Source organism: Amyelois transitella, chromosome 5 (genome assembly GCF_032362555.1).
Source record: "Amyelois transitella isolate CPQ chromosome 5, ilAmyTran1.1, whole genome shotgun sequence".
In the NCBI taxonomy this organism is placed as follows: domain Eukaryota; kingdom Metazoa; phylum Arthropoda; class Insecta; order Lepidoptera; family Pyralidae; genus Amyelois; species Amyelois transitella.
In genome coordinates this window covers 3279844-3295553 of record NC_083508.1, presented here as the reverse complement: position 1 = coordinate 3295553, position 15710 = coordinate 3279844, and the positions used below count along the sequence as shown (strand labels likewise).

Sequence of the window (15710 nt, the reverse complement as noted above, 5' to 3'; positions counted from 1 at the left end):
AGCTTCTTGGAACTAGACTTACTCGATCTCGTAGAAGATATACATAATTAATTAAAATTGGAAAGGTGTTCCAAATTGCTACACATAATTTATGCCATTTAAATGTTTATGCAAAAATATTTCCTGTGTCCATTGGAAATTTTTGAGTCAAAATTGTTAGGGTTGTGTAAGTATATGTCAATGCATACCTTTACTTAAGGGTTAGGTTTTTAGTACTGATCGCTTAAATTGTTTTCCCGAATTCACATTGGGGCTAACTCATTATATGTGAATTGTCCGTAAATATTAATATAGTTTGTTAAATTGCCTTTCATACAAATATCACAAAGCGAAGGAAGTATGCATTGAGAAGTATGATCGTGGCAAGTGGAAAGAGGTAGTCTCTGCCTACCCCTCCGTGAAAGAGGCGTGATTTTATGTATGTATGTATGTACAAATATCACATATTTATTCCTTACGTTGTAGCAATAGTTTACGTTGCTAGCTCATAGCCTAAAAGAGCCAAATCGTACCTAAGGCATACAATCTGCGTAAGAAAAAAGAAGTCTCCTTTCGTATTTACAAACTCTATATCACAAATTTGTATGCATAGAATATTCTGTATTCGTTGTTCTTGATGCAATCAACAATAATCACTTCCTACTTAGGTATTGCAACTATTTCTCCACCGGCTCATTACCTATATCAATCTTTCGCCGGAGAACCCGTGTAATGATATAACGTATACTTTCTGTAATAATAAGAAATATGAATTAGAAGCGACAGACCGGCTACTCTCGAATTTTATTTATCTATCTTATTTCTTGACTCTCAAGCCCAACGCATATCGAATAATATACAACGCGTGATGAGAAAAGATAGAAAGATAGAAAGTTGGTCCCATATAAGATTCCGATCACAGATTACTTGCTAGTCACCGCAGCAGCCCTGCCGTGGCACAGTTTGGTCAAAGCAACCTGTTGGATGCGCCTGCGCTCGCCTCTAGCTAACTGTACCGCGCCGTGCCGATAAACGGTAAACGATCATTTACTGCCCTTACCACGAGGTTGCTCCACAAACAGTCAGCTTGTTTGGCTATTATTATTAACTTAATTGATGTCAATACACTGTTATAATATAGAACGCTTTAAAAGGTGGATGACGATGCAACAAACTCAGTCGCGTGTAATGCTCAAGACTAGAATCACTAGAAAAAATAGCCGTGAAATGGAACACAGTTAAAAAAAAATATCTTAAAGCGTCGTTGGTTTTAAAAATAATTTTATGTATGTTTTATAAGAGTTTTTCTTTGTTTGGTAGAGATGCTTTTTCACAAAAAAGGATGCCAGATTGTCCTAGGATTAGGTAACATCAGATAAAAGAAATAATTAGGTTCAAGTTGATAATGTGTCTATTTCAGAGGTTAAAAAATATGTTTAATCAAAGACTGCAGGCATTATTTCAAAATATATTTTATTGATAATTCAATATGCGTAAACTTTCAACCGCATCTTATTTAACTCTTAAATATAAGTAACTTTAACAATGACAAAGTTATGAATGGAAACAACCTTCAATATCGAGTAATATCTATTTGTTAAGGAAGACAGTTTTGTGCAAGATTCCTAAATATAAATAATATTTATGAAACACTCATAATATCCAAATTAAAAGTGACACAATACAGATAATATCATTGCTACAATCGATAAAATTCTTAAAAATAGGGATAAGGCAAGTGTCATACCTATTGGAATATCTTTTCGAAAAAATCGATAACAAACGCGAATATAAATAAAAATATATGAATTTTTATTATCTAAGACAAACTACACATATAACAGTTATCCGTAATGATGAATTCTGTACGTATGTAATGTTTTTAGTTAATGTCAGTAGGTCTGTTTTAGGAGAATAATTAATCAAATTAACAATATTTTCAAATCTATTCGAGATAACTATATAAATAAATCATTTTCAACTCTTCAACGCCATGTATAATTCAATTTGTTACAAATTCAATAGTTTTTATGAAAATAATATAATTTTGTTAAAATGTAATGTCAAAGCACTTCGGAAGACAAGTTTTACACATATTCATAAAAAGGCACTTGGATTTATGACACAGGAAAAAGTAAATAAAACTATTACTTACTACAAACTAAATTTAAGCCTAGTAATACCATGAATGTCACTTAAACTGAACATAACTAAGAAATAACGAAAATATTATGCAATATTGAACCTACACTAAATCTAAAATATTATTACGATTTCGTAAGAAAATAAAATTTTAGGGTGAGTATATTTAACATTTAATAAAACAAAAAACATAATCGTAATATGAATTGACAATATTCCGGATTCGTCAACAATTCGAATGTAATCGACTTAAAAAATGCACAAGTCGTATGGTAATAAAAATACTTACTCAAATCTATAAGTACATAAATTCAATCAACTTATTAATGCGCTTGCGCATATCTTCGCTCTCTGTCAAATCTGCTGGTACAAACCGCCTTCATACCGCAACAGGTGGACTCCCTCCACCTGTTGCGGCTGCCTAGAAGGCAACCATTTTGTCTATGTACATTTACACTATTAAAAATTTCAAATGCGCGTCTACACAGCAGGCGTCAAAGAGTGTTGCCCACCGTTGCCGTCAGTGTAGTCCCGCGCCACGAGCGCCAGTGCCTGCTGGTAGAGGCCGTCCCCGAGCCGCAGCCGGCACAGCGCGGCGCGCAGGTAGCGCTGCACGGCGCCCGCGCACGCCGCCCCCGCCCCCGCGCCCCCCGCCCCCGCCCCCGCCCCCGCGGCGCCCGCGCACAGCTCTCGCGACGCCGCGCACAGGCTCACCGCTTGGCGCCAGATGCGAGTACTCACTGACACAAACATACATTAAAGATTCTTAGATTACGACCTTTATTCAAATGAATTCAGAAACAGACTACTTACAACTATCACGTCTATATCCCTTGCGAGGTAGACAGAGCCAAATGTCAGTCCAAAAGACTGATACCTACGCCACTTTCAGCGATTTGACTTGATGAAAGGATTGAGATTTATATTGACAGGTTGCTAGCATATCGCCTATAAAAAGAATTACAATTTTATAGGCTTATCCCTTAGTCGCATTTTACAACGACATCCATGAGAAAGAGATGGAGTGGTCCTATTCTTTTTTTTATTAGTGCCGGAAATCATACGTCACCTCTGGTTACTTTAACTAGTTAAGATGGTAATGGACTTACGCTAATAACATGATATCAACAAATTGTAAACTTACAGAAATGTTGCATGTGCAGATCGCAGTGTTGCGCCAATTGTTGCATTGTCGCCGCGCCGTCCAAGCTGGGCACACTGGTGCCGGTTATCACCGTGCTAGAGGGAGACGTCAATACTGACACCGTATGTTCTATCTCGCTCTTTAATGCCTGAATAGAGGGGGAGATTATATGGATTATAACTATAGTATTATATAGTAAAGTATTTTGCTGTCTTACGTATCATATTCATAATCTTGGTAAGTTGTAGACGGATATTTTTGCCTACCCCTCCGGGAAAGAGGCGTGATTTTATGTATATATGTATGGAAACAGGATGACCTTGGGAGAGGCAATAAATGGTACCCGTGTGGAACCGTGAGGATATAGCAAAGTTTTTACACGTTTTTACTTTCTGACACGAACTTGATCAATAAGCAAATCAACCTTTTTTAGTTATAGGTATTTGTCAATAAGCATAATAATAAAATCAATCTCAAATACAAATGAAAAAAAGTAATTTTTTTAAATTTAACAATTGATAGAAATATTAATAGTATTAGTTTGATATCAAAATACCTACTTGATCGTCTGTGGAGTTGATAAGGTCACCCTTTTTCATATCGCCTCGGATTACGTGCAGCTGGTAATGTGTAGGAATGTGCTGAAATGCAGAAAAGATTCATAATTAACTTCAGAAATGTTTATCTATGTATATTTTGTATAGTCTACTCTCCACGGTTCCGCCACTAGAGAAACAGGTAAATTCCAAATTCAGTACCTACTGCGTTGATGACCTAAGGATTCTATCCGATCTGACTTTTATGTCAAAGGGTACCTTTAGGTAGCCTTTTTTTCTGTTAAAAGCAAATACTTATTGTATTCATATTGTGCAGGAAAAAAATACGGTCATATTGTGAACCTCCTCCTTTTTATGAAGTCGTTTAAAAAGTCAATAAACTATTTTTAATTTGTTTATAAAATCATTTTCTTAGTTTAGACAGTAAACAAAACAAACAGGCGCCTGCCAATTTATTCGTTTTCTAAATTAAAGTATTATAAAACAAATACATTATATGCTTCGTTTGCGTTTTAAAATATTTCACTTACTCTTAAAATTAAATGTCAAACTCACATTAGTATCAGCGAGCATGAGGATCCTGTGCACGTGTGGCTGGTCCGTGGTGTCCGGAGACAGCCGGTTGAGGCAGTCTGGGTACAGGTCCGCCAACACAACACTGCCTTCGCCGCCGAGCTTGTACGTACTCTGCTCTTTGACCGCCAAATCATCAAGCTTGTCGTAGATCATCAGTGCCACTTTTGGTTTGACATCTGAAAGAGTTTATAAGTTAATATACATACTAACATACATATGGTCACGTCTATATCCCTTGCGGTGTAGACAGAGCCAACAGTCCTGAAAAGACTGAAAGGCCACGTTCAGCTATTTGGCTTAATGATAGTATTGAGATTCAAATAGTGACAGCTTGCTAACCTTTGTATTGGTGCCCAGAATAACACGGCAAAGTTAATATCTTTGCGTGGTAACAAACTTGCATGAAGAGAGTCATGAATGTGGTTAAAGCAAGGGAAATTTGCAAGAATGTTGGCAAGTGGAAAGACGTAGTAGACTTAGTCTTTAGTTACATCCTGACTACTAATTAGACGAGACCAAGGTGACCATGGATCTTGTACGTACGTGGTAACTAGGCTATAATATCTTTGAAAACCCCAGTCTCCCCTCACTCACCTTTGCGTTTCTTCCATTCGCCCTCAGCCACTAACCACTATATATGAATTTAGATCATAACCAGGTTCCGAAAGGTTTCCAGTCTTCTACACAAACCCATTGGTTAACTTGTCTTCTTTGGCGACGGTTGACATTTGTAAAAAGCAATCCCCATAGTCCCATGTGTCATTTTACTATTTCCCAGTTGGACAAAAATATTAAATAACAAACCTATGGGTACTCACCAATACACTGAGTTGGTTTGCATGGAAAAATTGTTCAATTGTATGTTATTAATATGATTACATTAATTAAACAGTTCTCATGCTCAGAAATTTCTAATAAGGATAAGTAAACTGAATATTATAATATAAATTACTGTAAGCTGTGCAAAATATCTTAAATGTGAATTCTGTTTGTTCCGCTATCATAGCTTAACCAATGAAGGGATATAAGTAAAATTGGGAATAGAAGGCTCTAGTTTAAATATTCTATTCTTTTTATCATATGAAGGTGCAAATAATAGATTATATAAAGGTAATTAAGGAAATTAAAGTTATACTATTAGAATAGAATAAAATAAATTTATTTTCATAATTGTATATTATGTATCACTTATTGACATCACATCACTTAAATCTAATCACAACTATTACCGTTTCTAAAGCGCATGTGTTGAAGAAGCGGCGGAACAAACTATACTAGCATTTTCACTGGCCGTAAATTTGACAAATATAGATCTCTCAAAACAAAATCGTGGATGAAATGAGTATAAAAGTAATGATTTCAATACGTACAACAATATTATGTTAAATTTCACATTACTTCTTTTTATATTGTTTTACAGGGTAGCACTGTCTTTAAATCTTTAGGCTTACAGCAACTATTACAGTAAGTAAACCTACTGAAATGCTCCGCAGCAATTGCATAGTCGGCATCTTCACACCACGCGAGGATGATCTGCAAGGTCTGAAGGAGTGAACACTGGACCCGCATGAAGAATGACCCAGTTCGGATTGGTTGCCTCTTCTTACAGACTTTGCAGTACCACTGCACCCTGGAAATAAATGGGTTAAATTAATAGAATGATGGCTGTGAAAAAATGGTAGTGTTTTGGAATTGGAACATCAGTTTTGTATCAGTGAGGGTGTTTTAGTGTGGTAGTAAAGCGTAAGTTAGCATTAAGTATATATTATGTGTGTTTAAGAATAAATAGAGTATTAATGCAATAGTTGTCACATTCAGTCACTTTCTACACCACAGTCAGGATAACTAATCCTTATAGAAAGACTATGATATAATTAATAATAGATTTTCATAAAATCCTCTTTTAGTGCATGCATAGAGGACTAAGGGAATTTCTAATCTCAAGATCTCAAGCGGTTTAGGCTGTGTGGATTATCTCAGTCAATCAATGTCATCTTTTATATTAGATCTATGATTTTAAAATACTCACTTATCAATGACTCTTGCTGGTTTCCTCACCACCTTACAATCTGGACTTTTTGTGATACATGGAACACTATCAGGCAACAAGCCTAATGATTGCAATTTATCTACTATGTGGTGTTCAAGATGCTTTTCACTATTGTTTTCAATAAATTCTCTGTATAGTTTCAGGTTCCTGAAAATAACATACATACATACATATAATTACGTCTATATTCCTTGCATGGTAGACAGAGCCAACAGTCATGAATAAACTGATAGTCCTGTAAGTAACTACTACTTACAGGAAAAGTCCTGTAAGTAGTAGTTAAAGAAAAAAAACAGGAGTAAAAGAAAGATTTTACTCCTGTTTTTTTTCTGTTCATGCTGTTAAACTGTGGAAATCTTTATTGCATGATATTCACGGTTCTCAAACTCTTTCCTGATTCAAAAGATGAGATAAGGACTATTACCTCTCAATATAAACTATATATGTGTAGTTTAATAATGTTATTTAGTTTATTGTTCCATGTTTAGTTAAATATGTTGAATGTGTTTAGTTCTTGATTAATGCATACACCATTATGCTCCAATATTCATCTTTACTCTCATGGGTATACCAGAAGAGCTTTTAATTGAAGTACTACACCTCAGTACTAAAATTTGTATTCTAAGACATACATACTAACAAACATTCGTACATTGTCTGATTAAAAAATCAGTTTTCTAGTATTAATACAAGTAAGTATTCTGAGTGGCGCTGCTGTAGAGTATACTCTCTAGCAGCACCCTATAAAGTATCATTCTTTCTTAAATTTACTGTACGGACATACTAAATTGTTTTTTGTACATAATGTTCTTCTATTGTACATTAAATTGCCATAGGTAGAACAAAAATTCCAACAGGGGGCGTTGCTGCAGAGTACAACACTAAAATTTCTGTGTAAAAAGGGTCCAGTATATTCTTTTGTGGACATAAATAACTAAATACTCCTCCAAGAAAGAGGCTTGATTTTATATACCTACCTACGTATGGAAACTACAGTATAGTTAGTTATAAAACTTCATTTTACTTACCCCGCACTAACAAGAAATGGAAAACAATCATCATTTAAAGGTTTTGTATTATCATATGTGGTTGAATCAGCTTCCATATTGGTCAAAGCCAAAAAATACTGGAATTTTTATAAACACGTGCATGTAAGATCATGTACCACAAATCAGAAAATAAGAACCAAAAAATAATAATTCCCTAAGGACTTACTACGCTAAGAAATCACAACGAATAAGACATTCGTGGCCCAGATTAATAATATGTACTTGGGTATCGTATCGCGGTTTTAGTGAATCTTTTATGGACCCGAAATAAATAAACTTTACATCATGTAAACAATAAAAACATAAATTTAATTGTGTTGAGGTCAAAGAAATTGTATTGATGAATTATTTTCTCAGTTTTGACATTGACAATGTTAATTTGTGTATAATGTCAATGTCAGTCATATTATTTTTACCAACTCTGGCAAAAGGCTACCTATTCTAGTCCACTCATGCATGCTCAATGGAACACAGAAGAAGTGGTGTCGCAATTAATTTTATCCAAAACCTGAGTCACCAAACGCATGCAGTAACAGTTTACACACACAAAAACATAACTAATAAGAACAGTCGTCATCATAGTTGCCCATAATCAGAATGATTAAGATTATACACAAAACTTTTACGAGAAATTGACGTTTATTTGTATCAAAGTTGCATTTAATGATATAACAGTTTGTGTTCATAACTTATTTCTTATATATTTCTTAAATTTCATTCCGTACATACTTTTAAATGGTTTTCATTTAAATGGAGGAATGAATTCTTCGAAATATCGTTTATGGAATAAGTAATACATAATAAATAATATTGAAGCCTGAAAGTAATCGTTTGTTTGTTTGTTGCACAGTAATTGCTTTATGTTTATAACATTTCTATCAAACTATTTTTTTGTTCTTGCGTGAGGAATAGACTTGTTTACTAAGCCTGAGCAAAGTTATTATTATTTTTAACTTTCCCTTATGAAAGTTCATTTTATTTTCGTTGTCGAATACCGAAGAAGAAGAAATACTCCCTCAAAGTCATTACGATTCGCGCAATCACATCAATTTATTAAATCTCTATGTAGCGCATTGGATGGTTACTTTTAATTTTGTTATTTTTGTTGTTTAATATTTTAAGGTAAAAATGAAATAAATATTTGCCCTAAAAAGAACAAAATAAACTTTTGTATAGATCTATAATTTATCTAATAACACCATATTCTCACAACGAGTAAGTTTTGTACAAGTAATAGTTTCGTTACAACGGTGAAACGAACTTGTTGTGACGTTTTTACGTTGGTTATTAAATAGATCGTTTTGTAAATTGACGGTTTAAATAACGTTGTGAGAGAATTGGCAACGTTTTGTTGTGTTATGTTTAAAATGCGCAACGACACATAACTACGGTGGGCCATAGTGCCCAGTTGAGACTCTTGAGGCTTAACGTTATCATCTACGCTACGCTCTATGGCATACTCCTTACACGTTTCTATGAAATTAGCATGAAATATTTAAAAAAAGTAATTATCTTTGACATTTAATTGTCAGACCATAGGCAATGACAGTGACAATCACCAACATTCAACGCATGCGCGCCCGTTGACAGTAAAATTTGTTTGGCTTGCTTTAGTTAGGCGCTGGAGCTTGCCTTCCAGAAAAAGACGGCAATTCTTCATGATTGTATTGAATTGGCTTAACTGTTTGATTTTCATAAAATTATTTAAAAAATATTTAATTTCTATGTGACCATTTAGCGTATATTATTGTTTATCGATCTTGTTTCATTCATATTTAAATAATTTGTGCTTAAAAAAGTTGTATTCGTTGGTGATCAATAGTTTTTATTTACAAGGATAAAAGGTATGTATCACGAATTTTTTATTTATTTTTATGCACCATTTATTCAATTTATATTTACATACATACATAAAATCACGCCTTTTAGCCGGAGGGGTAGGCAGAGACTACATCTTTCCACTTGCCGATCTCTGCCTATTTATTTTGCTTTATCCATGATAACCCTCTTCATGCAAGTTCGGCGGTTTCGGGAAATCTTGACCTGACCCTTTACCAGGACGTCCTTAATTTGATCAAGATCCGTTCGTCTAGGCCTTCCCATACCGACCTTTCCCTCCACACTCATCTTGTATATTTGCTTAGTCAACCTGCTTTCATTCATCCTCTCCACATAACCTAACCATCTTAATATACCCTTTTCTATTCCTTTTACTACATCTTGTCTCATCCATTTACACATTCCCACACTCACAGAATTCCCTTATCACTTAACTTCTATTTCATGATTAAATTTCCATCATCATTCTAGTGTTTGCCCTGTTGAAGTCCTGCATGGAGTAAATATAATAAGAAAACCATCTTCTTACGATTTTTGCCCTCACCATATGAGAATTGAATTCTTAAAAATTATGTAGAAAAAATCATTGAGAAATCATTTTTTGGTTTTGGTTGGCATTGGTTGCAGTTACTTTAATTTCTCTTTAAGTAGTACTGGGTTCTTATTCTGTTGCTCTTTATCATTTGACTCTCCCTAATTGACTGACATCAGAGGTGGAAATATGTCAGGAGGATAAGGGTAGTAATCTGGTCTTAGAACTGAAGATGCAGACTAGAAAAAGTGGAAAAAGAAGTAGGAAAGCTGACCCCAGGTCCCTAAGCTTAATGGCAGAAGCTTAATGGAACTGGGAACATGTCAGAATAAGAAAGAGAGCAAAATAACAGCAGTCACTCACAATTAGGATATAGGGTGGGGCTGTGCCTGAGATTTAAGTTTTTTTTAATTGATCATATACCTTGCATATTGTTGGATTTCAATAGTCAGACTTTACACAACTTTTGTTTGTTTGTTTTGTTGTTACTTTATTTACATAACAATTTTTTTGTAGTACATAAAAAGACATTAAAAATAAAAATTTTGGGTGACCATGATGAGTTCATTATAATAATAAAATATTTATTCAAGTGACCAGACTCATATTGTTGGTAAACTTAAACTATATTAATAAGTACAGTGGATACCATTACAGCACTATACCCGCCCACAGTGCGGCAATGGTTTACTTAGAGGCAGTACAGACTGGTCGCCATCATGCACAGGATGCTCCTCTTCCCGCATCTTTTGCATGAGTGACACCTTTTGTGCATTGTTGTGTAAAAGCAATAAACAAACAAAATCTAATAATAATTGTATGTAACAGTTGGATTTGTTGGTGTTTGTTGGTTTTATGTTGACTAACAAAGTCTCTTATAATCAGTTTCTCATGTTCTCTCACACCTCTTCAAAGAATTAAGTTAAACATTCATGAGTTTTCCAATTAGTATTAATTTGAAACTTTTCCTATAAAAATCATCGTTTTACCGCGATAAAACCAACGTCCATGCGGAAAGAGTTATGGGCTAAAGCCAGTTGAACATAAACTTAGAAATATTTAACTTGTAATTTCCGCGTGGCGTGCGTGGCAATAGGTCAGCCGGCAACGGTGATGCAACGCTTATTTCGGGCGCCACTGAAACTTATTTCGGCCATAACGGTCGCGCTGAAATTCAAACGGTCTTAATAATGATGACGGTTATACTTGATTTATGGTCACTGGTTGAGGAAATTAATTGAGCTATATTAAATGCCATGTGTGTGTTTTAGGGTGTCTACCTTTAACTGCTGCAGTTTAATATAGGGAGGGCAATATGGAACGTTGATTATAGTAAGTCTGAATAGAGACAAGGGGTGTTTCGTCTCTATAGTATCCAGTGACCAGAGAAGCTAAAAAAGGGTGTGAAAGAAATAATAATTATTTGTTAAATTATTATTTTATTGAAATCAATCAAAATGTCTGGTCAAAGTATGAGAAACGAGTATATTGTCAGTCATCAGAGTCATCTAAATAGGTCAACTGACAAGGCAAGCTAGGAGGTGAGCAAGTAGTCTTACCTATCAGATCGTTTTCGTAACGCTAATTATACGACGTCATGATATCCATGGCAATTACGACACGACACGATTTACGTCCATCGCTTAGTCAGCTTACTACAAATCGTTTGTCGCCTAATTTAGAAATCACTTATGAAAAAGTGTCTACGAAACTAAACCAAATGAAGATTATCATGTTAAGAGTCGCGAGATATCTCAACTCATTAATAGGCAGAATCCATACATTGCCGTAGTCCTCAGTTTGAAATTGTTGAGTCAGATAAAGCAGGAGCGGACGCAGCCTTTAGTAACTTCCTTCTTCGTTTCTTCTTCATTAGGGGCTCTTTTGTGACACATTATAATAAAAAGTATGACCGTGATATACCCAAATTGTACATATTCAAAACAAAACCACTAACGAGACCTACTAGGTACTCAATCATCTCTCAAATAACATCTAAACGAGTATTTTTTTAGAATCAACTTTCTTATTAGATCTGCAACCATTCACTATACCCTACGTGATAAACGTGAGAATATGCTTATACACATTAATACTGTTTCTTTTATGTTAAGCCTTTTTAATTTATGTAGGAAAAAAACGTTTACAACCCTATTGTTTCTCATTGCGGCATATTTTGTGAATATAATTGTGGTTATAACCATAAGTGAGTTTAAATTACTTATCACCTACGGATCTGTGGTAATAATGCTTAACCACGACTAATGTGAGAAACTAGGTATAATATGTCGCAAATATAATATTCTTTGTTATGATTATAGTTTTTTTGTAGTAAAAAGTAAAGTTATATAGGTTGTTGTAAAGTATTTCGTAAAAGTCATGTAATTTTTTTCTTATAAGTGGTTGCTTTCGCAGACTTTAGATATTATTAATTAATCTCCCTACCTGAATCCTGCCATCAACAAGGTCTAAAATTAAATCTTGTTCTATATATTCGACTGGTTATGCCACCCCTCGCCTAGCGAAGTAATTAACTGTTTGGATTTGTTTAATTTCAACTGCCTGTTTATTTCATGACGCAAATAGCTACACGCCATACGCCATATGTGTAAGGAGGGTGTGGATAACAATTTTCACCGGTGAGATTAGATTATATCTTGGCTATTGTCTCTTAATTTGGCTCAACAGCCTCTTAAAGAGCGTGGGCCGCGTCTTTCTGAGTAATTGGGATTATTGTAGGCGCCATAGCGGTTTACTTGCGTGAAAGTACAATCAATAATGTCCCCACACCTTATACAGTTCCGTTTCAACACGAGATATGTACGAGTATATCCCGTTTTTGTTGGACAAAATCAAAACCATTATCACATAGACTTAAACGAGCGTTAAAATCATGTTGTTATTGTTTGACTGTGATAGAATGAAATTTGAAAACAGATCTAGGGCATTTAACCAACATAGAAATATGTGCGTGCCTAGCTACAAATTCAGATATTTCGTGTTTTTCAGTCATCAGTCTATGAGACACATGAAACAAATTGCAAACGTGATGTTAACGACAGTATTAACAAAATTAATCATCAGACTTTTGTCAATCCAAAATAATGGGCTCTAACCCAAGTAACAATTAGGCGCTAAAGTAAGATTTATAATAAGTCTATAAAAGCGCTAACTAGATTCTAAAGTGGTTTATGGGTGTAACAAATTAGTGTTAGAGCGCGCTCTAACCCTACTTTACCCCCGAATTGGGCACAATTTTTATATTACTTAAGGTTGTATAATGACGGTATACAAGAGTTATGGTAATTGGCTAAGAGGTACAATTAGTGCTATAAGAAAGTTATTATAGCGGTAACAGGATCTCTTAGCGATACAAGAGGGGTAAATAAGCGTCAACTGACTCCTTAAGCGGTACAGTAGAGATACAAAGGCGTTAATTATATTTTCAAGCGCTAAAAGGGACGTAAATAGGTGTTTTGTAACGGTCTGAACGCTATTCAAGATAATTAAACTAATTTTGTGATCTAATAATAAATAATTTTATTTTCAATGGCTATAAGTTTACGACTAATGATTTTTATATTAAACAAAAAAAAGTGATATTGTATGGTGAGAAAGGAAGCATATTTTTGCTGCGAAGGGAAGTACACTGTGAATATGTTACATATTTATTGGCAAATAATTCGAGCGCCCGATGTATGTTGTCTATTTACTGAAAACTTTTCCACGTATTTACAACAATTTTTGTTTATTTTGGTTGCGACGCCATTGTCAAAAACAAGTAGTCAATATAAGAAATACAGTAGTGACCTTAAGCGCTATTACTTTACCTTTAGTCACAAAAAAGTAACAATAGACGCTATAGAATCTGTTATAGCGAAAAATTATACTCCTATTTGACTTAAGGTAATGCAAGAGAGTTTTGTATAACTTCAAGCATTTGGTTCTATATAAGATTAAATAAACACTATTGTAAGGTTGGTAGCGCTTATTAACGCTATTGTGCAACTTTAGGTTCTTGTAAAGAGTTTATTATCACCTGCATAGCACTTTTGGAGGTAGTAGCTAATTCTTATTCTTATTTAGATCTTAGAGTTCTAAGATTCACTTAAAGCTATAACACAAAATGCTGTGCATGTACAACAGTGTTAAGATTTGCCATAATACATCCATAACCTTTAAGCTCGCCTAATTGTCGCGCTTGTAACTCTGTATTATAAGTAGAAGTGATATACGTTACTTGGTACGCCACTTTATCGCCAATAGTCATAAGTGTTGCTACTGTAATGCCTTTGTAGCCCACTAAGTAACAAAATAAGCTCTAATCGTCGCCTAAATGTTTGTTGGGAACTGTTCGTTGGTTGCTTAAAAGTAGGGCCAATATTTAATTGAAAGTGTCTTAATTATTTTAAGCACAACTTAAAAATTGTCATTGTTTGTCATTTATTTTAAGCACAACTTAAAAAAAATCGAATTTATTTAAAGCTCTTGATGATCCCCTGAGTGACAAGTAACCGTGACAAATAGTGCCTTAAATTTGATGAAATATCTAAATACAAACTTAAAACTGAGATATGCACGTGAAGGGGATAAGAGGCAAACATATCAAAGCAAAAGAAGCTAGCATATTGACTTGAAGTCAAAGCAGCCGGAGGGCATTAAAATTAACCGACTTGCAAACTATATTGCGTTGTAGTAATTATTCTCAAGGAAAATCCGTACTTATTGAGCATTAACCTTTATCGACAAAACGTTTCCTGTTGGGCATGTTGACCTGGCCGGATTTATAACGTATTGTTAGGAACCATAAAATTTATAAGGCCGTCGCTCCTAGTTCCACGTGCTCACAAAACACTTGTACACGCTTTTGCAAAATCTACGTCGTTTGCTGCATCTTATAGCCCAAATTTAGCTTTTATATGAACTTAGTTGACTTTCGTAGCTTTAAATTCTGATCGTCGAATCAAAGTGATCAAAAATCAGGTATTTCCTGTTACGTCAGAAGATTTTCTGTCTTGAATCATTTTGTCCGATCAAAATGTTTCACTGTTCGAAAAGCATGTTAATTATATTTTCGCCTTTGAATCATTAAGACTTAACAATTTTTCAAATCTGTTATAGATACTTTGTACAAGAAAATAATAGAACGTCATATAGAGCTTTCTGAAATTGATTTCGCAACTTCAGCCACATAAATCATGCACACGTAAATCAGTTTATGAGTCTACGTTGAATGGTTTCCAAAGTTGTTGCGATCCATCTTGCAAAAGTTGTGCGGCCGATGTTGTGCCGAATAATATTCCGAAATCAGCAGATATTATGTAGCTGAAAATATTCCAGTGTCATTATAATAGCCTAGAATCACGCAACCCTATAGATACCTATATTTTCCTAATATAATGCTTCGAAGACTAAATGTTTCTTTTCTCTTAGGGAATTTCCGATTGCATTATCAGTGGTTTATACGTATAGCTTTAAAGTTGAGGACTCTTCGAAGAGAACCTTTGACAAGACAATTTTTGGCAGATTGGATTACTTGTTCCCACTAGTTCTACTCCTAAGTACCTTTCAGATCATAGAACAGAATAGTATAACCAGTGGGAACTCAACGGCTGGATGATACTTTCCAATGCATACTTTCAATAACTTAGTTCTATCGCTTCGATCGAATTTCATAAGAAAACATTGGAAAGAAATGTCCTATCGTAACTTATTTGCTGAAAACCACTTGACAGTGAGATTAATTTTAAAAATAGTATTTGTTGCTTACTGGGTCTCTGTCCATGGATGCACAATAAATGTTTGTCAGTACTATGTTTAGGAAACATTGTTTTGCGTAAAT

The 15710-nt window shown here is 34.6% G+C and overlaps 2 protein-coding genes across 2 annotated transcripts in view; one reads left to right on the top strand and one right to left on the bottom strand.

Annotated features, from left to right (window-relative positions):
* Positions 1-1434: 1434 nt before the first annotated feature.
* On the bottom strand, positions 1435-7862 carry LOC106139204 (uncharacterized). Its single transcript, XM_060944367.1, has 8 exons — positions 7664-7862; positions 7477-7574; positions 6428-6595; positions 5877-6028; positions 4378-4574; positions 3826-3906; positions 3266-3413; positions 1435-2861 (listed from the first exon to the last, which is right to left on the bottom strand). The coding sequence occupies exons 2-8, from the start codon at positions 7551-7553 to the stop codon at positions 2602-2604; spliced, it is 1083 nt and encodes a 360-aa protein (XP_060800350.1). The 5' UTR covers positions 7554-7574; positions 7664-7862; the 3' UTR covers positions 1435-2601.
* A 1230-nt stretch (positions 7863-9092) lies between these two features.
* LOC106138912 (nuclease SbcCD subunit C) overlaps positions 9093-15710 on the top strand; it is a 49171-nt gene continuing 42553 nt past the window's right edge. Inside the window, exon 1 of the mRNA XM_013340238.2 lies at positions 9093-9341. The gene's annotated coding sequence lies outside the window, so the exon portion shown is untranslated. The remainder of the gene's footprint in view (positions 9342-15710) is intronic.